The sequence below is a fragment of the Lepisosteus oculatus genome, chromosome 14 (genome assembly GCF_040954835.1).
Source record: "Lepisosteus oculatus isolate fLepOcu1 chromosome 14, fLepOcu1.hap2, whole genome shotgun sequence".
Taxonomy (NCBI): domain Eukaryota; kingdom Metazoa; phylum Chordata; class Actinopteri; order Semionotiformes; family Lepisosteidae; genus Lepisosteus; species Lepisosteus oculatus.
This window is the reverse complement of record NC_090709.1, coordinates 37,216,248-37,239,879: the sequence shown is the minus strand read 5'-3', so window position 1 is coordinate 37,239,879 and position 23,632 is coordinate 37,216,248. Positions and strand designations below refer to the sequence as shown.

General features: G+C 49.9%; 1 protein-coding gene, 1 long non-coding RNA gene and 1 pseudogene across 2 annotated transcripts; all 3 read left to right on the top strand.

Moving 5' to 3' along the window:
* The first annotated feature begins 1,516 nt into the window (after positions 1-1,516).
* On the top strand, positions 1,517-5,004 carry LOC138243460 (GTPase IMAP family member 4-like). The gene is made up of 5 exons (XM_069199091.1): positions 1,517-1,694; positions 2,768-2,962; positions 3,096-3,803; positions 3,912-4,100; positions 4,146-5,004. Exons 2-5 carry the CDS (start codon positions 2,947-2,949, stop codon positions 4,151-4,153), a joined length of 921 nt encoding a protein of 306 aa, XP_069055192.1. The 5' UTR covers positions 1,517-1,694; positions 2,768-2,946; the 3' UTR covers positions 4,154-5,004.
* A 3,160-nt stretch (positions 5,005-8,164) lies between these two features.
* LOC138243471 (uncharacterized) lies at positions 8,165-13,587 on the top strand. The gene is made up of 4 exons (XR_011192135.1): positions 8,165-8,675; positions 11,642-11,789; positions 12,974-13,084; positions 13,468-13,587. It is a non-coding gene; the product is annotated as an uncharacterized lncRNA (long non-coding RNA).
* Positions 13,588-13,590: 3 nt separating this feature from the next.
* On the top strand, positions 13,591-21,464 carry LOC102686309 (interferon-induced very large GTPase 1-like; annotated as a pseudogene).
* Positions 21,465-23,632: the final 2,168 nt, after the last annotated feature.

Here is a 23,632-nt window from a genome sequence, read left to right as displayed (position 1 = left end):
GCCACTGAATCCCCTCTTCATCGAGGTTCTCAAAGTGTTCTGCTGCTATTCCTGATGGTCCAGTTGCTTTGCCCACTTTCATCTCTTTGATAGCTTCTGTTACTTCCTTTACTGAAATTTATTGGATTGGTCCACACACTACGTCTGCCTCCACTAGGTTCTCCCTCTCATTTTCTACATTTAACAGATTTTTGAAGTACTCCAGCCATCTTTGCTTGATCTGTTCTTCTTTAATCAAGACTCTGCCTTCTCCACCCTTGAGTACTGCCACCTGGATAATATCTTTTTTCTGTCTCGCTCTATGTTTAGCAGTCTTGTAGATTTGGTCCTCTCCTTCCTTTGTTTCAAGTTTCTCATACCATTCTTTCCAGGCTCTTTCCTTTGCTCTTGCTACACTTCTTTTTGCTACCTTCTTTAGTCCTTTATATTCTTGTAATTCTCCAGTGCCATCTTTCAGTGCCTTGTATGCACTTTTTTCTTTTCCTTCAGTGTTTCCTGAACTTCCATATCCCACCACCACTCTTCATTTTCCCTCGGTCTGCCTCCTCTTGTCTTTCCACAAACCCTGGTAGCAGCCTCTTCTAGGATGTGGCTCATCTCAGTCCACTCTTCTTCAACTGAAGGCTCCTCTGTTTCCTCTGTGTTGTTTTTCATTTCTCTCACCAGCCTGTTGAAATCTACTTTGTTTTCTCTCAGTTTCCTAACTTAAGTTCGTGCTGGGTGTTTCCTCTGCCTTATTCTTCGCTCCTTCAATATTGTGATGTCCATCACCAGTAGCCTGTCTTGTCTGGTAACAGCCTCATAGGGCAGGACTTTAGCATCTTGGACTTTCGCTCTATCAATTCTTCTCACTAATATGTAATCTAGGAACAAGTAATAGGTTTATTCCATGCTGAAAAAAAAGAAGAAAGAGAACACAACGTTTCGGCCGTGGAGCCTTCTTCAGGTGAAGAAGTGGATCCTGAAGAAGGCTCCACGGCCGAAACGTTGTGTTCTCTTTCTTCTTTTTTTCAGCATGGAATAAACCTATCACTTGTTCCTTTGCAGCCTACGCATGCTGACGCAGCTACCCACCTGAACTAATATGTAATCTATTTGGGTATCATGGCCTCCACTCCTGTATGTCACCTTTTGCTCATAATTCTTCGTGAACCCTGTGTTCACTGCAAACAATTCAAGAGCTTGGAGTGTGTAGTTGTACTATATACACATACACACTATATATACTATATACACAGAGATGTATATAGTTCACAGGGGTATATAGAATATAGTACACAGATTCAGATTTCCCTTGGTGTTTACAGTCTTTAGAAATCAATCACTTATACCCATGTTGTTTAAGGGTTGTAGTAAAGGTTCAGTTTTTCCTGAGTTTTGTCTTTTAACAAGCTGTTATTTATTCCTCATGACTTCAACCTTAACGACATGCCTCCTGATGGGAAATGCAGCCCGACCAGTTCCTCTTGCGAAGAGCTTCACAGTGCTCTGTGGAGTTATCGAGTGACAAGCGTCCTCTTTCATCTCGTCGTGCCTGAGGAGACTCGCAGGACAAGTCTTCGCCTGTGTCTGACAACGTCTCCTCTGAGTTCATCTCCGTGAGTCGAGTCAGGGACGAGCCGATAAAGTCACAGTTTGTGTGATTGAAGACTCGGGGCTCTCGGGATGGGAGTCTCTCGGCATTGCTGGAGTTGGTGAGTCAATTCAGAGACTGATTTCAGATCCTCTTGTGCAGATCTAGAGATTTCCTCAGAGAGACTGGGGACTGGAGAGAGAAACAGTAAATCCTCAGCAGCACGGAGACTAACTGCTCAGTAAAGAGATCAGATCATCAGAGGTACAGGAATGGGTTAATAACTATAGGAATATAGCGATATAAATACAGAGTCTGATCTCAGTTCCTCTCGTGCAGATCCAGAGATTTCCTCAGAAAGATGTGGACTGGAGAGAGAAACATGAATATTTTCTCAGCACAGAGAGCACAGTTGTCAAAAATGGTCAGACACTCAGAGGTGCTGTAATGGGTTATTAACTACAGCATCTGGAACTGAAGACGTCCTCTCTCCTCACCTCTGTGTGCGGTTCTAATATCTCCACGGAAATCACTACCACCCTGACGGGGACTGTCATTCACAGACAGGGGTGGTAGTTCATTCCTGATGTCCCCCTATTCAAGTCCCAGTTGTTATTTCTCTAAAATCTGTTTGTGTTGAGCTCTCTCCTTCATGGTTGTGCAGTTAAAGGATGAAAGTAGCGATTTCTTCTCATGAAAAAACACACAGGCTCTCAGGACAGGTGATTTTCCGAGTATCGGGTGAGTAAAAGGTGTATTAATAGACATTTTTCCAGTAAGGGGTTTTGAACCAGGTAAACGGGTTGCGAAACAATCTCTGTTTCCTGCTCGACCTCATTCCTTCTTTATCTACCTGGTACCATCTTAGTCGTACGCCTGCTAGTTGTCTCCCGGAAGACAACTGGAGTGCATTAATCCTGGAATAGAAAGGATTTCTGTGTGTTAATCCTGGAATAGAATAGACTTCTGTGGTTTGGTCCTGTGTGGAATAAACCTTCAGTGGGTTAATCCTGGAGTAGAATAGACTGCTGTGGTTTGTTACTGGTGTCGATTTAACTGCTGTGGGGGGTGTATTGCCTCTTCAGTGCAACAGTTTGTACCTGAGGTCACCCAGTACTGCTCGTCTGAGTCCTGGGGCTCCCAGAATTAAACTAATCATCCTCTCGGTCAACAATAATCCGCTTTCTCTCACAGAAACACAGAAACACACAGTGGACATTGTGCGGCTGGACTGAACATCTGAAACATCTGAGTCTCCGGAGGTCTGGAGCCCAGAGAGAGGAGAGAGACCCCTGAGGCTGAGGGGGACAGAGACGGGAAGAGAGTCTCGATCTCCAGGGGGACAGAGGAGGGACTGGAGGAGACAGAGAGAAATGGCCACAGCTGGGGGTGAGTTTCTGGTCTGTTTCTCTGTCCCTGTCTACAGTCAAACTGTCCTCAGAGACACTGTCCTTGTGTACCGACAGAGAGAGTGAGACAGCAAGACTTCTGAACTATAAACCGAAACCCATCTCTCTGACAGGGGAGGGACAGGTGGATTCCCATGAGGCACCACAGCGTCTCTCGGAGATCAGGATCGTGCTGCTGGGAGGAAGGAAAATCGGGAAATGCTCATCGGGAAACACCATCCTGGGCAGAGAGGAGTTCAGGCCGGGCAGGAAAACGTACTGCGTGAGGAGGCAGGGGGAGGTGGCCGGGAGGCGGGTGACGGCGGTCTACACCCCGGGCTGGACGTGGAGGTGGTGGGCTCCCGCGCAGGCCACCCCAGAGCACATCAGACAGGAGGTTGTGTACAGCCTGTCCCTGTGTCCCCCCGGCCCCCACGCCTTCCTCCTGGTGATCCCTGTAGACTCACCGTTCACGGAGAACCACAGGAGATCAGCGGAGAAGCACCTGGAGCTCCTCACAGAGAGGGTCTGGAGACACACGATGGTGCTCTTCACCCAGGCACACGCTCTGAGAGACACGACCATTGAGCAGCACATCGAGAGAGCAGGAGAGGAGCTCCAGCGTCTGGTGGAGAAGTGTGGGAACAGGTATCATGTTCTCAACAACAGGTACAGGGGCGACCGCACTCAGGTCACAGAGCTGCTGGAGAAGGTGGAGCAGCTGGTGAGAGGAAATCGTGGCCAGCATTTCACGCCCAAATCCTACCAGCAGCTGGAACAGGAGCTGGAGGCCCTCAAGGAATTCAGGAGATGCCAGAGCATGACGGGACTCCCTCCTAATAGTGAGTCGCCAGGCAGTAGTAATGGATCGCCGAGACACCGATGTGGCAGTCAAGGGGAAGGTGAGTGCTGTCCGGTGACGGTGATGGTGACGATGTGCTGTCTTGCAGTGAGAGAAGGAGGAGCTCCAGAGAGCAGCCCGGGACTGTCTGAACTGCCGGAGGAGCCGAGGAGAGAGAGGGAGCTGGAGGCACCGAGAGAGGAGAGGGAGAGGCTGGAGAGGGAGCTGGAGACACTGAGGGCGGAGCAAGAGAGGCTGGAGGGAGAGGTGGAGAAACTCCGGCTGCTCCCGGCGAGGAACGGGGGTCCTTCGGAGCCCCAGAGATGGGACCCCTCCAGAGAGATCCTCTAGCTGTGAGAGACCCTCCCTCGTCTGTTCCTGTGGTGGCACCTGCGCCCTGCGAGGGGCAGGGGGGTGCAGGTCAGTGTTCAGCCTCGATACGACGTCACCCAGCCCCGCAGCGAGGGGCTCGTCCCGGCCCCAGTCTGTGCGTCTCTGCGCTGTCCCTTCCTGCGACGAGACACGCCCCCCTGGGCCAGTGGCCAAGCGGTCGGTCCCTGAGTGTCACGGACCCTCGTACCCCACACAGCTCACACGGGGCCGCCGGGAAACTGGGGCTCAGAGGCAGAACAGCGCCGCCTACTGGCCTAGCAGTCCTCCAACCCCCTGTTGTCCAAGGGGGCGGGCTGGAGGCCGTCCACGGGTCATCCGCAGGTCAGCGCCCCCTGCTGGTCATCGACAGTGCAGCAGCGCCGCCTACTGGCCCAGCAGTGACACTTCCAGCAGGAACCTGGTTGCTTGTCGGGGCTGAGGGGCGGTCCTGTCCAAGGCGTTGCCACGGAGACTGCGAGGCGGCCAATGATGTGTCTACGGCGACTCTGCAGGGCGGGAGCAGGCGAGGGGGCCTGGGTCAAGGGTCAGGGGTCGGGCGAGAGTTCTCCTGGAAACCCCAGCAGTCCTCTGGGAGAGGGCGTGGGAGCTTAATGGTTGATCTAAAGCTTGGAAATTGGCGTTTATCAGATCCTACTCTGCAACCTTGACTCTATTTCAATATATCTTAATATTTTCGATTCTCTCGATGTGCTGTCCCGTCTCTCCTTGGCGAGAAAAGCTGACAACCACCGCTGAGTGCTGTATTGTTGTGCATTGATCAATAAACCTTGATTGATTGAATAAAAGGTTGCTTTTTTCCCCAGATCAAATGCCTCTGTCTTTCTCCAGTCTCCAGCCCCCCCCCACAGGAGCCCAGCTGGGGTGAGCCTGGCCAGTACCTGGAGGGGAGACTGCTGGGAAAACACTGAGGCTGCTGCTGGGAGAGGTGTGAGTGGGGCCAGCAGGGGGCGCTCTCACCCTGCGGTCTGTGTGGGTCCTGATGCCCCAGTATGGTGACGGGGGACACTGGGCTGTAAGAAAAAAACACAGGTAGAGTCCAGTACAGATGTAATACAGTGCAGGCAGGGAGGCTGCATAGGAACAGGAACAGGTTTATTCCTGCTTGAAGGACGAGACGAGAGAAACGAGAGACCCCACGTTTCGGCTGGGGAGCCATCTTCGGGTGTGAATTTAATTCTCCTTTCAGCGGGGAGTACTGGGCGAATTCATGTGTAGGGGGGCCATTACACAATATCAAACGGTATCGCCCGATGTTATCCCCTTATTCAGGGTTCCCAGGTTTCATTTTTTTTTTTAAAGAAGAGCCGATTCCAATCGAAATCGATCGGGAGGTCAGATCAGGACATGCAGCCTCAGTTCCACACCGAAGAGCAGAGGAGCGAGTCGCCGCACACGGGGGAGAGCCGGGGCTCCGAGGGCACGACCTACGTCCTCCTGGTGTGTGGCGACCTTGCGGACCAGCAGGGCTATTAAAGGGACTATCGGGGTGTCTCTGGTGCCCCGTCCTGTCTCCTCTAGTCTCTGTGTGACCCCTGCAGCGCGCGGAGCAGATAAAGGGACTATCGGGGTGCCCCTGGTGCCCCGTCCTGTCTCCTCTAGTCTCTGTGTGACCCCTGCAGCGCGGGGAGCAGATAAAGGGACTATCGGGGTGCCTCTGGTGCCCCGTCCTGTCTCCTCTAGTCTCTGTGTGACCCCTGCAGCGCGGGGAGCAGATAAAGGGACTATCGGGGTGCCTCTGGTGCCCCGTCCTGTCTCCTCTAGTCTCTGTGTGACCCCTGCAGTGCGGGGAGCAGATAAAGGGACTATCGGGGTGTCTCTGGTGCCCCGTCCTGTCTCCTCTAGTCTCTGTGTGACCCCTGCAGCGCGCGGAGCAGATAAAGGGACTATCGGGGTGTCTCTGGTGCCCCGTCCTGTCTCCTCTAGTCTCTGTGTGACCCCTGCAGCGCGTGGAGAAGATAAAGGGACTATCGGGGTGCCTCTGGTGCCCCGTCCTGTCTCCTCTAGTCTCTGTGTGACCCCTGCAGCGCACGGAGCAGATAAAGGGACTATCGGGGTGCCCCTGGTGCCCCGTCCTGTCTCCTCTAGTCTCTGTGTGACCCCTGCAGTGCGCGGAGCAGATAAAGGGACTATCGGGGTGCCCCTGGTGCCCCGTCCTGTCTCCTCTAGTCTCTGTGTGACCCCTGCAGTGCGCGGAGCAGATAAAGGGACTATCGGGGTGCCCCTGGTGCCCCGTCCTGTCTCCTCTAGTCTCTGTGTGACCCCTGCAGTGCGCGGAGCAGATAAAGGGACTATCGGGGTGCCTCTGGTGCTGCACAGTCCCCGTGGTTCCAGGCGCAGGACAGATGGAATATGGGGGTGCGAGAGTTTTGGGGGCTCATGCCGTACACGTGACAATCAACTGGGAGCTCAGGGGGGGAGTTCTGGCGCGCGGCCGGGAGACCTGAGCTGGTCTCGGGTGGTGGAAACTGCGGCGCTGATCTTCCTGCTCGCTGTGTCCTTGGGGTGTCTCTGCCTAATTGGTGGGGGGTGGGGAGGGGGGGATGATTTTGTTTTAAATTAAAACGTCTGCTCCACTGTTGGGGGGCGAGACCCCCTGGCGTTGGGGGCTGGTGGCGAATTGTTTCAGCGCCCAACCGGGACTCTTGCGCGAGTTGATTTCCGTAGAAGATTTATCAAACCACGTCGCTTGTGTCCGGAGTTTTAATTTCCCCCTTGATGCGCTCCACTCCTGACTCGCACCTTCTACCTCTTCTGTTTTTCTTTCGAAGTCTTTTCCTGAGGTTGGGGTTGTTGGAATGGCTGCGCGGCACTGTCGCGATCTGCGCGTCTCCCACTGGGAAGCTCGATTCAAAAGCAGGGAACAGACAGTTTTCAGGATCCGTTTCTCGTTAGATGATTTGCAGGCCTACCCATAACTCTCTCCTGTCACCTGGGGGTTTCAGGGGGGCCTTCCGCAGCACGTCGTTCTGGGGGGAGGAAACGTGGAACCTGTCGTCCTCAACACGGATACGACCCGGGCTGAGATATTTCCCAAACCTCGCTTGGGAAATTCGGCAGGAATTCTCCAGCTTGGCTCCTGTCAGGCTTTGCTGAGGCACCTCCGTTTTTCCCGCTGTGCGTCTCCCAGGAGGGGTGACTGGAGCAGAACGATCACTGTGCGTCTCCCAGGAGGGGCTACTGGTGCAGAATGACCGCTGTGCGTCTCCCAGGAGGGGTTACTGGTGCAGAATGACTGTTGTGCGTTTCCCAGGAGGTGTAACTGGTGCAGGATGATCACTGTGCATCTCCCAGGAGGGGCTACTGGTGCAGGATGATCACTGTGCGTCTCCCAGGAGGGGTTACTGGTGCAGGATGATCGCTGTGCGTCTCCCAGGAGGTGTAACTGGTGCAGAATGACCGGTGTGCGTCTCCCAGAAGGGGTTACTGGTGCAGAATGACTGTTGTGCGTCTCCCAGGAGGGGTTACTGGTGCAGGATGATCACTGTGCATCTCTCAGGAGGGGTTACTGGTGCAGGATGATCGCTGTGCGTCTCCCAGGAGGTGTAACTGGTGGAGAATGACCGGTGTGCGTCTCCCAGGAGGGGTTACTGGTGCAGAATGACTGTTGTGCGTCTCCCAGGAGGGGTTACTGGTGCAGGATGATCACTGTGCATCTCCCAGGAGGGGTTACTGGTGCAGAATGACCGCTGTGCGTCTCCCAGGAGGGGCTACTGGTGCAGGATGATCGCTGTGCGTCTCCCAGGAGGGGCTACTGGTGCAGAATGACCGGTGTGCGTCTCCCAGGAGGGGTTACTGGTGCAGAATGACTGTTGTGCGTTTCCCAGGAGGTGTAACTGGTGCAGGATGATCACTGTGCATCTCCCAGGAGGGGTTACTGGTGCAGGATGATCGCTGTGCGTCTCCCAGGAGGGGTTACTGGTGCAGAATGACCGCTGTGCGTCTCCCAGGAGGGGCTACTGGTGCAGGATGATCGCTGTGCGTCTCCCAGGAGGGGCTACTGGTGCAGGATGATCGCTGTGCGTCTCCCATGAGGGGTTTACTGGTGTCTGTTATTGTGTCTCCCACCTCAGTGTCAGAATTGTGAGATGTTTTTATAACCAGGGCGAAGGGCCACAGCAATACAGCAGAAAGCATTCAGCTTTTCCCAGTGCCAGTTCGTGTTAGTGTGAGTTTTTGAAAATGGTTTGTGATTTTCTGAAATCTGAACAAAAATGCAATTTGGACAGTCGCTATTTAATTAGATATTCCCCTTGACTGAGGATGTGTACAGTCATCCGTCAGGACTGGTACATTTAAACATGACTGGAGAGCGCCACCTACAGGCGAAAGGCCGCATCACAGCGCCAGTGTTCAAGGCGGAAGGAAAAACTTCAGCCTCGTCTGCAAATTCGAGTTTCTCGCCGTGTCGGAGGAGTTCGGGCTCATTGGACCCGTAATGTAGCTCTGGGTTCGGGGAGCCCGGCGGCCGGGAGACCATCAGGTAGTGTGAGTGTGTGTAGCAGGATGTGTGTGTGTAGCTGTGTGTATGTGTGTAGCGGTGTGTGTACCAGTGTGTGTGTATCGCTCTGTGTGTAGCAGTGTGAGTGTGTGTAGCGGTGTGAGTGTAGCAGTGTGAGTGTGTGTATCGCTGTTTGTGTAGCAGTGTGAGTGTGTGTAGTGGTGTGTGTACCAGTGTGAGTGTGTGTATTGCTGTGTGTGTAGCAGTGTGAGTGTGTGTAGCGGTGTGTGTAGAGCAGTGTGAGTGTGTAGCGGTATGTGTAGCAGTGTGAGTGTGTGTAGCGGTGTGTGTGTACCAGTGTGTAGCGGTGTGTGTGTAGCAGTGTGAGTGTGTAGCAGTGTGAGTGTGTAGCGGTGTGTGTGTAGCAGTGTGAGTGTGTAGCAGTGTGAGTGTGTGAAGCGGTGTGTGTGTACCAGTGTGTAGCGGTGTGTGTGTAGCAGTGTGAGTGTGTAGCAGTGTGAGTGTGTAGCGGTGTGTGTGTAGCAGTGTGAGTGTGTGAAGCGGTGTGAGTGTGTATTGCTGGGTGTGTAGCAGTGTGAGTGTGTGTATCACTGTGTATGTGTAGCAGTGTGTGTGTGTAGCAGTGTATGTGTATGTGTAGCAGTGTGAGTCTGTAGCTGTGTGTATCTCTGTGTGTATGTGTAGCAGTGTGTGTGACTAAACTGTGTCACCAGCTGAAACTGAAAGTAACTGTGAGCTGATCTCACTGGGCGGCAGATCGCTGGCTCTGTGGCGGAGCGTTTCTCGGCGTGTCGGAGGAGTTCGGGCTCGCTGGACCCGTGTTTAATAGTTGAACCCATTAAACACGAAGCTCTGGGTTCGGGAGCCCATCAGGTGTTTTTCCACAGCTGTCAAGAACTCGGGTGGCGAGTGGCCTCTTTCCTCTCGACTCGTCGCTTCCTGATTCCTCTCACGGTGTCGTGTTCACCGCGCGAGTGTGTGTGTGTAGTAGTAGTACTGTGTGTCTGTAGCTGTGTGTGTGTAGTACTGTGCGTGGTGCAGTGTGTGTAGTATAGTGTGGTACAGTGTGTGTATTAATTTGTGTGTAACAGTGTGTGTAGTAGTGTGTGTGTGAGTGAATGTGAGAAGATAACCTCATGTATGTCGGGTGCAAGTCCACTTGTCTGTTTTAATGCTCATATTGTATTTTTATTGCACAATCGACTGCCATAACTCTGTTCTGGGTCCAGATGGGCTGGCAGTGCCCAGGTCTGACACTCCTGCTCCAGCAGCGCCAGGCTCTGCTGTTCTGGGTCCAGATGGGCTGGCAGTGCCCAGGTCTGACAGTCCTGCTCCAGCAGTGCCAGGTTCTGCTGCAGCCCCTGTTCTGTGGGCGACAGCAGGACCAGGTCATCTGCGTAAAGCAGGAACTTGATTTCTGTGTCATGCAGTGTGAGACCAGAAGCTGCAGACTGCTCCAACATTCCTGCTAATTCGTTGAAATAGATATTGAACAGTGTTGGGCTCAGGCTGCAGCCCTGTCTCACCCCACAGCCTTGGGTGAAGAATTTGGTCCTTTTGTTTCCAATTTTCACTGCACATTTGCTCTCTGAATACATTGATTCAATGATGTTGTACACTTTGCCCCCTATGCCACTTTGGAGTAGTTTGTAAAACAATCTCTCCAAATCGAGTCAAATGCATTTTTGAAATCAACAAAGCAGGCAAAACTTTTTCCTTTGTGTTTCTGGTGGACGTGTTTGTCTATCAGTGTGTGTAGGGTGTAAATGTGATCAGATGTGCGGTGATCTGGCAAGAAGCCAATCTGACTTTTACTCAGGACATTGTGTTCGGTAAGGAAGGCCAGTATTCGTGTATTTAGGATACTCCAGAATACCTTCCCCAGGTTACTGTTCACACAGATGCCCCGGTAGTTGTTGGGATCGAGTTTATCTCCACTCTTATAGATGGGCGTGATCAGTCCTTGGTTCCAGGCCTCGGGGAAACATCCAGCTGTCATGATGAGATTGAGGAGTTTGAGCAGGGCTTGTTGCAACTTTGGGCTGCTGTGTCTCAGCATCTCGTTGATGACTCCATCATGGCCACAGGCTTTGCGTGGTCTGAGGGCCTGGAGTTTGTCCAGTAGCTCCTGCTCAGTGATTGGGGAGTCTAAGAGGTTTTGGTTGTCTTTGATAGCCAATTCCAAAATTTTGAGTTTTTCATAAATGGTGTTTTGGTCTGATTGATTTGTATTTGGGAGCTTTTCATAGAGATTTTCAAAGTATGTTTGCCAGATTGTTCCATTTTGGATGGCCAATTCTTCTGGTTTTGATTTGTTTAAATCGTTCCACTTCTCCCAGAAACAGTTCTGATTTAGTGACTCCTCAATTTCTGCAAGTTGTTTGTTTATGTATGTGTTTCTTTTCTTTTTCAGCGTGTGTTTGTAAAGTCTTACCATGTCACAGTACCTGAGTCGCAGATCTGTGTTGTGTGGTTGTCTGTGTTTTTCATTTGAGACTTTTCGTAGTGCATTTCTGATGTTTTTGCACTCCGTATCAAACCACTTTTCTTTTGCTTTTTGGTAGTTTTTTGATTTAGTTGTTTTTAGTTTAGATTTTGATGCTAGTTTCTGGAAGAGGTGATTTAGTTTTTGTGTGGCCAAGTTTATGCCTAATTTGTTGGTTTGATACGGAGTGTTTAGGAATGTGTCCATCAGTGTCTGAATTTCGTCATGGCCCAGTGCAGTTTGGTATCTGTCTAGGCTGTCTGTGTCCCATCTGTATGCCTGGTTGAGGTCATACAGCTGGCTGGGCTGTGTCAGTGTGTCTCTGTGCTGGTGTGCTCTCTTCATGTAGAGTGTGATCTGGCTGTGGTCGGAGAGGGGAGTTTGTGGCCTGACAGTGAAGGCACTGATGCAGGAGTCCAGGTCGGTGATGGCGTAGTGCGTCAGCTCACTATCACACAATCCCTGTTACAGCAAGCAGATTCTCCGGTCTGGGTTTTCACAGGTTTGTGCACGGAGCCGGTTCTGAAGAGATCGAACTCTGACTCCTTGTGTGGTGCTGTGGGCAGAAGTGATTGATCAAGACTTGTGAGTCTCTCCGGGGATCCTGCTGGAGACATGGACTCTAAGAAGAACAGGGAAGAGCTGAAGAGGTGGGGGCAGTCTCACTCTGTAAGCACGCTTTTCTGAATCAGTGAAAATCTTCGCATGATTGGGCTAGTTTGAAGGGAAACATTCCTGAACTGGAGCCTAATTGGCTTAATTGATGGTCAGTTAAAATGGCCTCATTACAGTACTATGAAGCACCCTCGTCTCAGTACAGAGCAGGATGCAAACAGGTCTCCCCTCATAACTCAGAACAAAGAAAATGTGTTGGAGGAGCAGGAATCACAGAGCCAGAAGTTAAGAGTCCAAGCCTTTTATAAGGAAAAGCACTTCACCTGGCTCACAGCATATTTTGCAATACTTTTTCAGCAGCTCTTTATTGCTTTAACACTGCTGGGGAATCTGATCTTTGCTCACACAATAAATGGCCAGCAGCCATATCACCCTGCAACTCACAACTGGCAACCCACTGAAGCTAAGCAGGTGTGAGCCTGGTCAGTACCTGGATGGGAGACCTCCTGGGAAAAACTAAGGTTGCTGCTGGAAGAGGTGTTAGTGGGGCCAGCGGGGGGGCGCTCACCCTGCGGTCCATGTGGGTCCTAATGCCCCAGTATAGTGACGGGGACACTATACTGTAAACAGGCGCCGTCCTTCGGATGAGACGTAAAACCGAGGTCCTGACTCTCTGTGGTCATAAAAAATCCCAGGGCGCTTCTCGAAAAGAGTAGGGGTGTAACCCCGGTGTCCTGGCCAAATTTCCAATTGGCCCTTACTAATCATGGCCTCCTAATAATCCCCCTCTATGAATTGGCTACATTACTCTGCTCTCCTCCCCACTGATAGCTGATGTGTGGTGAGCGTTCTGGCGCACTATGGCTGCCGTCGCATCATCCAGGTGGATGCTGCACATTGGTGGTGGTGGAGTGGAGTCCCCATTACCTGTAAAGCGCTTTGAGTGGAGTGTCCAGAAAAGCGCTATATAAGTGTAAGCAATTATTATTATTATTATTATTATTATTATTAAATGAGGTTAGAGGTAAGAAACACTCCTACAGGCTGGGCTGTGCTGGCTCTGCTCCCTGTTTCCTGACCAGTGTTACCTGAATGTGGCTCAGAGTTCAGAACAGGGCCTGTGAAAGAGAGGTTTTCTCTATCGGTCTTCAGAAAGAGAGTTGTTATCAGTCTGTCATGCAGGGAGCTGTAACAAGACTCCTCTCATGTCTCTTCACAGGGTCCAGCAGCAGAAGACAGTGTGTCCAGTGCCCAGCTGTGTGTCTATGCAGAGTGACCACTCAAAGGATGAGCCACTGAACTTCAGAGTTTCCTCCACTGCTGGAACAAGGTGAGGAGATCACTTTCACAGCCGGCAAACACTAAGCAGGGCTGGGCCCCCGATCGTGGATTTTCTGTCTCTCTTGTGTCAGACGTTCCCTGTGACTTTGGCGTTGGTCTCTCAGACAGCCCTTCTGTAAATTCTTTGCATGTTATTCTTATTGAAAAGCAGAAGAATGTGAACTTCATGCTGTTGGAAAACTTTCACTTCTCCATCGTAAAGCAGATTGCAGTAGTGGAGAATTAACGACCTTTCTAAATAAAATATGACATAGAAATATGTTTCTGCTTCTGTTCAGTTTAGTAACTCCTCACTGTACACACTGGGGCTGTCCAGTCTGGTCACTGGACACTGTGATTGAGACTCTCCCTGTTCTCTCTGTGTGTCTGCAGTGAGCCAGCAATGACCTGTGATTTCTGTCTGGAGAAGAAGCTCAGAGCTGTGAAACACTGTCTGACCTGCGCTGCCTCCTACTGTGAGGCACACCTCCGAAAACATTACACTGTCCCACATCTGCAGAGACACAGACTGATGGACACAACTGGAGCCCAGGAGCCCAGACTGTGTCAGCAGCACGACAGTGCTCTGGAGCTGTTCTGTAGGACTGACTGGACACTCATCTGCACTCTGTGTTCAGCACAGGAGCACAGAGACCATGACACCATCTTTCTAAAGACAGCACAGGACCCGACACAGGTAAGGAGCTTCAGTCGATTGTCTAAGGTCTGCGGAGGTCATCTGAAAGATACAAGAGAGGGAGATGGAATAAAAATACAGATCTGAAATACAATATCAAATTATATCAAATACCAATATATCAATATATCATCTGATTATTTGACATCAAGATATCAAATACAGTGTGATCAATAAAACAATCACATTTATCTGTCATGACTGTCCACACCTCAGTCATCACTGTCCACACCTCATCACACCTGTCAGCACTGTCCACACCTCATGAGATCTTGGCTCAGCTACAGATGTCATACTGTATCATGGATTTCCTTGATCTATTTATTATGACAGTAATGTTGTGCAGGTACTCTATCTCTTTCTTGTCTCTTTTTGATTCACAAGGCCACGAGTGAAGAGGACACATTGACTGGAGTAGAAAGTGGAAGAGATCTGGCTGTGACACTTCAGAACGCTGGCCTTGATAAACTCTACTGGTTAAAGGTGTTTGAAGATGAGCTGTGTGTTACCAGTGCAGCAGCTCTGCAGCACTTAGGAGACCAAGAGTGTGAAGCTCTGAAAAAACACGTTCGCAAGGACTGGGAGACACGAGCTCTGCGGAGGCTGCTGGGAGCTGGGAGCCAGGAGAAAACATCGCTGTCTCAGGGCTGGGAGTTAGCTGAGCAAGAGGTGACACATGTTGTAAACAGGGAAAAAAGAGATTTTCTTCATTTGTTTCAGAAACTGGGTCTCTCTGGATTATACCCCAGAAAAATGAAAAAATCAGATGTTCTTGTAATAAACCTCCTCTCAAGTTCCAGTCAACCAGCAACTGAGAAAGACCTGTGGATTCAGTATCTGCAGAAACTCTTCATGTTGGATTACAGTGCGAGGGTTCTGAAAGTTCAGGAAATGCAATCTGATGAAGAACAATGGAAAAATTTTAAAACTGATCAAAAACATTTCTTTTGTTTTGGCAAAGAGCCCCTTGCACAGGACAGTAACAAAAAGTCGCACATTCACCCCATGGACGTCCACATGGCTGTGTTCCACTGCTCTGGTGACTTCCTGAGAGCTTTCCTCTTCACCAATCTCTCCACCTGTCAGTTCGCCTTACCCCTCCTGGTGCCCAGCCCCGAGACTGGGGCAGTGGAGCTCCCTCTGTGGGCCCTGAGGAAGGTCAAGAGGTCCTGGTGCAGTAAGGAGCCCTCAGAGGGAGGCAGCTCTGTGAAACACAACTGCAGGGACATGTTCAACGCTCCAGTGCCAACGGTGTCCTTCATCAGGCTGGGATCGTCCTCCGTCTCCAAATCCCAGATCCTGAACAGCGTCGTCAGCCCCAAGAGACACAGTGTGTTTTTCCACCGGCACTGCAGGGGCAGCTCCCCACACCGCCTGCTCATGGACGGGGTGGTGGAGGTCGCCTGGTACTGCCCAGGAGGCAGGAAGGACGACGTGTTCGACAGCTGTGTGGCTTTCCTGAACCTCCACGGCGATGCCAGCAAACACCCCGAGCAGCTGCAGTTTCTCCAGGAGGTCAGCACTGTCAACGTGCTTCTGATCCCAGAGTCTCCACTGGAGGGAGAAGAGAAGAAGACAGCTGAGGCTCTTGTCAAATCTCCTGTCCCCCTGATCTGTCTGTTTGCTGGACAGAGTAAAGTCCCTCCAGGAAACAATCCAACCAAGGTGAGACTGGCAGCCAAGAACAGGAGCGAAGGTGATCTGACTGATGAGATAATTTCACACATCAGACACTGCTTCTCCACTGTGAACAAGACCTCCAGCCTGCAGACATACTTACAGGCAGCGAGACGACAGCAGTTCAGGGTGGATGAAGACAGTGAATTATTTACAGAAGGGAAGGAAAAGGCCCAGGTTTTGCTGCAGCTGTTGAAAGAGGAGAGATTATCAACCCTGAAAGAGACTCTGTTGCCTCTGCAGGGTGAGCTGTGGCACAGGTGGTGCATGAAGGACAAAGAACAGTATCGTCTGAACAGCAAAGCGAACAAAAGTATCGAACAGCAGCTGAGCGAGATCAGAGCTGAGAAAAGAGCCCTCCATCGTGAACAGCTGAAGAGAGCTTTCCCTCTCCATGGCTTCATGAGATCTTTCCTGCAGTGTTTAACTTCTGCAGATCCACACGACACCAAGCTGTTCATGCTGCACTGGCTGGGGATGTATCTAGATGAACTGACTGCAGACACGCTGAGTGAGCTTCAGGAGAAATACCACTCCACTTGGACAAAGCTGAGACTGAAAGACAAGAGTAAGGACAAGGAGCAAGAAATGAAACTGCAGAAGGACCTGAACACCATATCTGGACAGATTAGTGCTGCAACTCTCGGACTCCAACACCTCATGAGAGAAACAGCTCAGCTCTATGAGGCTGTTCAATCAAGAGATGGTCTAAATAGTCAGAGACAGTTTGTCAGTGTCCTTCCTGCTGTTGGAGCAGAGATGCTGATTTCAGGACATCCACTGGAGCTGATGGACGGAGATGCTGCCCATGTGCCTCTGGTGTGGATTGAGGCCGTCCTGGATAAGCTCACTGAGAGACTTGGAGACAGAAAGGTGTTTGTCCTCTCTGTGCTTGGAGTCCAGAGCTCAGGAAAGTCCACTCTGCTGAACACGATGTTCGGGCTGCAGTTCACAGTGAGTGCAGGCAGGTGCACCAGGGGAGCGTTCATGCAGTTAGTGCGAGTGAGTGAGGAGGTCAGAGCCCAGCTGCAGTATGACTTTGTCCTGGTGGTGGACACAGAGGGGCTTCGGTCACCAGAGCTCAGTAATAAAACCACACTGAGTCACGACAATGAATTGGCAACGTTTATTATCGGGATTGGCGACATGACTGTGATCAACATCATGGGAGAGAATCCCTCTGAAATGCAGGACATTCTCCAGATCTGTGTCCAGGCCTTCCTGAGAATGAAGTCTGTTCAGATCAAACCAAGTTGTATTTTTGTGCACCAGAATGTTGCAGAAGCTTCAGCGAATTACAAGAATATGGAGGGAAGGAGGCGTCTCCAGGAGAAACTGGATGAAATGGCCCGCATTGCTGCCAGGGAGGAAGGCTGTATAGTTACTGGCTTCAGTGATATAATCCAGTTCGATGTGGAGTCACAGGTTTTCTACTTCAAGAACCTTCTGGAAGGAGACCCTCCGATGGCTCCTCCCAACCCCACCTACAGCCAGAACATCCAGGAGCTGAAGACGAAGCTCCTCAGTGTCGCTCAGTGGCAGCCGGGAGTGAAGTTTCCCTCACTGTCAGAGTTTAAATTACGGATCAAAGATCTCTGGAACACTCTGCTGGCGGAGAACTTTGTCTTCAGCTTCAGAAACACCCTGGAAATGTTGGTTTACAGTAAACTGGAGGACAAGTATGGAGAGTGGTCGTGGAAGATGAGAAAACGAGCCCTGGAGATCCAGAACAGACTGAGCAACCAAATTAACAATAATAAAGTTCAGGCTGTGGCATTGTCAGATCTGATGAGACAATTTGAGAAAGTCTACAAACCACTGACAGCTGAAATAAAGAAGTATTATAAAGAGGAAAAATACCAGGAGATCTGAATTAAGTGGAAGGTTAATGTTGATAAAAGATCTGAGAGCCTGAGGAATGAGCTCATCGAAGAAACCCGAAAGCAGAGCAATGAACTGATCAGACTGAAGAAATGCAGATCGGAGCTGGACAGGAAGAAATCAGAATATGAATCAGAACTGATTAACATGAGCAGAGACCTGGCGTCCAGACTGAAGGAGCAGAAGCTCAGTGATGAGGAAGTGGAGGAGGAGTTTGACAGACTGTGGGAGAGCTGGGTGACCAGGGTGTCCTCAGAGCTGCCCCCTGAGGAACAGCTGGGCATCAGAGCCAGAGTGGAAAACATCCTGCTGGAGAAATTCAAGAACCAGGGAGATGTCCTCAACAAGATTGTGAACAGAGAGGAGGTGTTCCAGTTCACTAAGAAAAAACACATCAAACACAACTGGAAACAATCTGCATGGAACAGAGTTACTTTTCAAGACCCACAGTTGGATATTCATGGGAATGAACTCACTCAGCAAATACAGAGAGCTGTCAATCAATACATTGACAGGAGAGAAGAGGAGAAAGTGGATTTCAATGACAACTTCATCCATGAAATATTGGGAGAGATAAAAAAGAAAATAACGGATTATGAAAAGTCTATAGAACAAACAATATTCACAAAGGAGTACGAGTTTGAACTGTCTGTCTATCTGTGCACCACAGCAGTAGAGCGATTTGAGAAATTACACAGAGACTTCAGGGGAGCCAACGATCCTCTGATTTACCTCCAGAGTAAGAGGGATCAGGACCTCGACTGTTTTAAGAGCTTCTGTAAAGGAGCCACATCTGTCACATTCTTTGTAGATTTTCTGTGCAAAGAGCTAAAACCTGCGATCCAGCAGTCAGTGTGCGATAAGACCTGTATCCAGATCACAGTTAAAATGAAATCGAACTACCCTGCTTTCAATGGCAACAGATCCAACCTGGAGAACCACATTCTGAGACACCTCGCTGAGCAGGAGGACTTTGACTCCTATATGGAATATATTTACCATCCAAAAGATTATTTTGAAAGGTTTATCAGGGAGCATGTTGAGAGATACTGTGAAGACAACAGTGATCAACTGAGAAGGATGTTAAACACCAAGCTGAGTGACCTAGTACAGCAGGTTTTAACAGTGAGCACTACTGTCACTGCAGCTGTGAGAGAGAGACATGCTGGCGCCATCTTGTGGCTGGATGAGTTCTGTGCAGCACTCAGTGATCACATGGTGCTCCCCAGACAAGACTTCAGAAACATAGAAAACGAAGACATCACAGACCTGCAGTTCCTCAGAGAAACAATGGCCAGATCACTTAAGGAGATACTGGAAAATTTTCAGAAAGAAAGCAGCAGCAAACCTGACCTTGACTTAAAGATGTTCAGACGCAGACCTGATGAGATTCTGTGTGTCTCGCTCAGTGGCTGTTGGGAACAGTGTCCCTTCTGTACGGCCATCTGCACAAACACCATCCCTGGTCATAACTCTGATCACGGTCTCCAGTTTCACCATCCTTTAGCTTTGAGTGGACAGAGTGATATTTTACTGACTGACTTCTGTCCCACTTTAGTTAGCAGCAACAGGACATTCAGACCTCCTCATAGTATGAAATCTGTTCCCTATAAGACCTACAGAGAAGCAGGTGAACCTTACAGCAGGTGGAGCATCACCCCAGATAACAGCGAGCAGTCCTACTGGAAATGGTTTATCTGGACTTTCAGGTCGCAGCTGGAGCAGAAATTCAGGTCAAACTTACAAGGTAGAATCCCCTCTGAGTGGGGAAGAATTACAAAGAGCTCAGTACTCAATGAACTCCGTTAGGGTACATCTGGAAAAAGACAGGAACCTTCTCTTACTAAGCCTTTCTCACAGCATCCAGACAGATACGTGCTGATCACAGATAGTGTGGGTTCCAATATTAAGGAAAATGAATGCTCCTAGACAGTCAAAGCTTTTCAGTGTGTTTGAAATAAACCATTTTTAATTAAAGTAAAACATTTAGCTTTAACAAAAGCGTATGAGATTCATGTATATATTTACTCCTATGACTAGTTTCTCACGGTCATGTGAAAGATTAAATCACAGGACAGAGTGATCACCGAATTCCTCTTCCGTGATCGTGTCAGCAGTGTTCTGTTATTGTTAATTACTGCTGCGCATTACAGCTCAGGCGGTACAGCGCCCTGAACTGCAGGAGATGAACAGGCAGACCAGCAGCTGTCAGGGTAGCTGGGACTGGCAGTCCGAGGAAGAATGTTAGCATTTACCTTTTTTAAAGTGTATAAGATAGTGTCTAGTTGGCTTTGAAAAATGCCTTTTACCCAGCAACAGTATGAAAGAACAATTGCAAACATATTATTTGACATTTTGATATCAATGCTACAACAGCAGAACGTCTAGCTCATTTCACACCTTTTATTTATTTACTTTTGTCTGTATGCAAGGTAGAACTGCTTCTTAAGAAGAACGTGGTCAATTACAAAGAAATGTTTGTAGGGAGAAAAACAACTCCTCATATGGAAACTTAGAATGAGCTTCCTGTGTGAATTTGCTGTATAAAACTCATTGCATTTACCATCTCGGTGGAGAGATTCCTCACAGATCTGTATGTATCCTCCCCATGCGCATGAAGAAAGGACTCTGCTTGACCACACCTAACCTGAGTGAAGACTTTTCTTCAACAAGTCCGAGGAGCCTCGTCTGTAGGTCTGTAATCAATGAGAGTGATTAGTAACCTGCTGGGGTGTCATGGGGCCCGGGGTCCCCTGTGTCTGTTGGTGACCCCAGGGGAAAGGAGTAGGTTAAGCTCTTCTGTGTTGTAATATTCTTCAGTAACTGTAGTAATAGAGGTGATGCGAGAGATGATAGTTCAGTATTCATTTGAATAATAGTCCTCTGGGTGCTTCTGATGCCTTTTCAGGGATGATATCGATCTTCTGGTGACACTGTCCCTAACGTGCACTTTCATCCTGTGAATAAACTGTTTAAATAACCTTTTGTTTCGAGTCCTGAAATGTCAGGGAGGTTTCAGGCAACAGATAAAACATGGGAAATAAAAAAGCAGCAGGGAGGTGTGGCAGCTAGCACTGTCACCTCACAGGACCCAGGGTTCGAGTCAGTCCCTCCCCTGTCTGTGTGGAGTCTGCATGTTCTGTCTCGTTGACACTGGCTTCCTGCAGGCAATCCATTCTTAAGCTCCAGAAGACACTTGGGTTTCTCTACCTTGTCCCCCAGGAACCTGACCGTAATGGGGATCTCTCTCTGGTGGTGTGTCACAGTACCACACCCCCTCAGTTATCTTTTTTCTGGTACCCCAGTGTCCCTCAGAGACAGGCTGGTGGGGTGATATGATCCGTCTTACAGCTTCGGGATATGAATGTCAGTCTGTGTGAAGTCTGCGCGTTCCCTCTGTTGACAGGGGATTTTGGATGTTGACGGCCGTCCCTGGTCTCCGTGGCCTTGTGACGGACTGGTGGCCCCCGTCCCATAATCCTCTCTCGGGGCTGCCCTGTGTGGTTCCAGGCGTCAGTGGAGGGTGGGGCTGTGTTTGGCAGACGGCCGAAGTCACTTACCTGTGCGCAGGAGGGTACTGAAAACCAGCCGACAGTTCCCCTGTGGGCCCTGGGTCTCCTCGGCTGGGAGCCTGCTCGTCTGCCTCTGGGCTGTGTGTTCAGAGCTCTAGTTTCACCTGCTGCCTGTCTGGACTTTCCTCCGACGGTGGTAGATATGGAGATGGACTATGCTCATTCGCACGTGACGAGCCAGCGACCTAAAGAGTGAATCTACGAGCTGTCTCCATCTTTTGTCCAACCCATGGAGCTGCAGTCTCCATTCACATCTCTCATCCTATAGCGTTAATCCCGCATGGGCAGGGTCCGCTTGTCGGCACGCCCGTCTCCATTTGGTGGTTTGAACCAAGTCTTTGAGCTGACGTTGCCATTAACTGCGACCGAGAAATACTCCATGGCAAATTTGGCCAGGACACCGGGGTGACACCCCTATTCTTCTCCAGAGACACCCTGGGATTGTTAGTGACCACAGAGAGTCAGGACCTCGGTTTGACGTCTCATCCGCAGGACGGCGCCTCTTTACAGTCCAGTGTCCCCGTCACTATACTGGGGCATCAGGACCCACACAGAGCGCAGGGTGAGAGCGCCCCCTGCCCACTGCAGCAGCCTCAGTGTTTTCCCAGCAGTCTCCCCTCCAGGTACTGGCCAGGCTCACCCCTGCTGGGCTCCAGTGAGGGTAGCTGGGAGCTGCAGGGTGACAGGGCTGCTGGCTGCAGTCTCCACTCACATATTTTCCACAATCCTCGACAATCCTGTGATTGCAGCTCTGAGTGGAGTGTCCGGAAAAACGCTACAGAAGTGCGAGGATATTATTGTTGTTATTAAACTCGTGGGAGACCTGCAGCTGGTAGAATGTGTTTTATCTTGTGTATATGGGTCTCTTTTTATTATTTATTGTCGTTGTCACGCAGTAAAGCGCTTCGAGAAGCCCCCTTTAAAGGCGCTATATAAAATAAAATAAAGTGTATTATTATTATTATTATTATTATTATTATTATTATTATTATTATTAGAAAACGCACACAAACACGACCTCAGCTGGACCCGCAGACCCACACGAACCGGACCTGCGGCGGGTTTGTACTGAAGCGGAGTGAATCCGGCCCGTCGTCATAGAAACCGGACCGCCCGGACCGCCCGTCTCTACCCTCCCCTGCTGGTCTAATAATAATAATAATAATAATAATAATAATAATAATAATAATGTACTCGGCCGTCTCTCTCTCCGCCGTGTCCGCCGGTCCGGGGCAGCTGGAGTCTCTCTGAGAGCCTGTCTCTCACTGCGAGTCTCTCCGTGTCCACACTCCTGTCGACAGCAGGCCAGGCCGCTCTTCCCCTCAGGAGAGGAGGACGATCCAGACTCGCGGCTGGGAGTTCAGTCTGAGTTTTATTCTTTTCTTTTCTTTTTCTTTTTATTTGTGGTATTTTAATGGCGCGCTCGCGCGGAGCTCCGGCCGACCGTTAGGATTCAAAAAAAAGCCGGCGCGCGCGCCCGCTGCCGTTATAACCGCTCGAGACGGAAAACTCGACTGAAGAGACGATTAGCGCCGCGAGGAGTTTCAAATCTACAATAGAGATCAATAATAATAATAATAATATATACAGGTACAATAGAGATCTAGGGAATATAGCTACAGATACAGAGACAGTACAGATAGAGTACAGGAGACATATAGAGACAGTACAGATCTTGAGACAGTACAGATACAGTCCTGCTACTGGGAGGGGTTTCAAATCTACAGTATAGATCAATAATAATAATAATAATAATAATAATAATAAATACAGGTACAATAGAGATCTAGGGAATATATCTACAGATACAGAGACAGTACAGATAGAGTACAGGAGACATATAGATACAGTACAGATATTGAGACAGTACAGATACAGTCCTGCTACTGGGAGGGGTTTCAAATCTACAATATAGATCAATAATAATAATAATAATAATAATAATAATAATAATAATAATAATAATAATAATATATACAGGTACAATAGAGATCTAGGGAATATATCTACAGATACAGTTAACACTGTGTGTGTGAGTGTGTTTTAGCACTGTGAGTGGGTGTATGATTCTGTGTTAACAGTGTGTATGATAGTTTGTGTGTGTGTTTCTGTGTGTAGGTAAGTGTGAGTTAGTGTGCAGTGTGAGACAGACAGGAGATAGAGAGACAGAGCTGAGTGACCTGAGTAAAGTCAGGACAGGAGGCTCTACTGTACACAGAGAGGGGCGGGAGGGGGGAACAGGCTGATACCCTGGCTTCTCTCCAGACACAGCTGGGTGAGCTCCTCCAGTCAGGACAGGAGGCTCTACTGTACACAGAGAGGGGCGGGAGGGGGGAACAAGCCGATACCCTGGCTTCTCTCCAGACACAGCTGGGTGAGCTCCTCCAGTCAGGACAGGAGGCTCTACTGTACACAGAGAGGGGCGGGAGGGGGGAACAAGCCGATACCCTGGCTTCTCTCCAGACACAGCTGGGTGAGCTCCTCCAGTCAGGACAGGAGGCTCTACTGTACACAGAGAGGGGCGGGAGGGGGGAACAAGCTGATACCCTGGCTTCTCTCCAGACACAGCTGGGTGAGCTCCTCCAGTCAGGACAGGAGGCTCTACTGTACACAGAGAGGGGTGGGAGGAGGGAACTCAAATCCTCAGAAGTTACTGACCCAGTTAAGCCAGTGGAAAGGGGGCTGTAATATTAATTATAACCACACTGCAGTCACCGGTCCAGAACTCGGG

Bases quoted from the DNA above. Each gene is read 5' to 3' on its own strand.
- LOC138243460 (XM_069199091.1), top strand. The intron at 3,804-3,911 runs GTGAGTCGCCAG...GCTGTCTTGCAG, and splicing joins GACGGGACTCCCTCCTAATA to TGAGAGAAGGAGGAGCTCCA.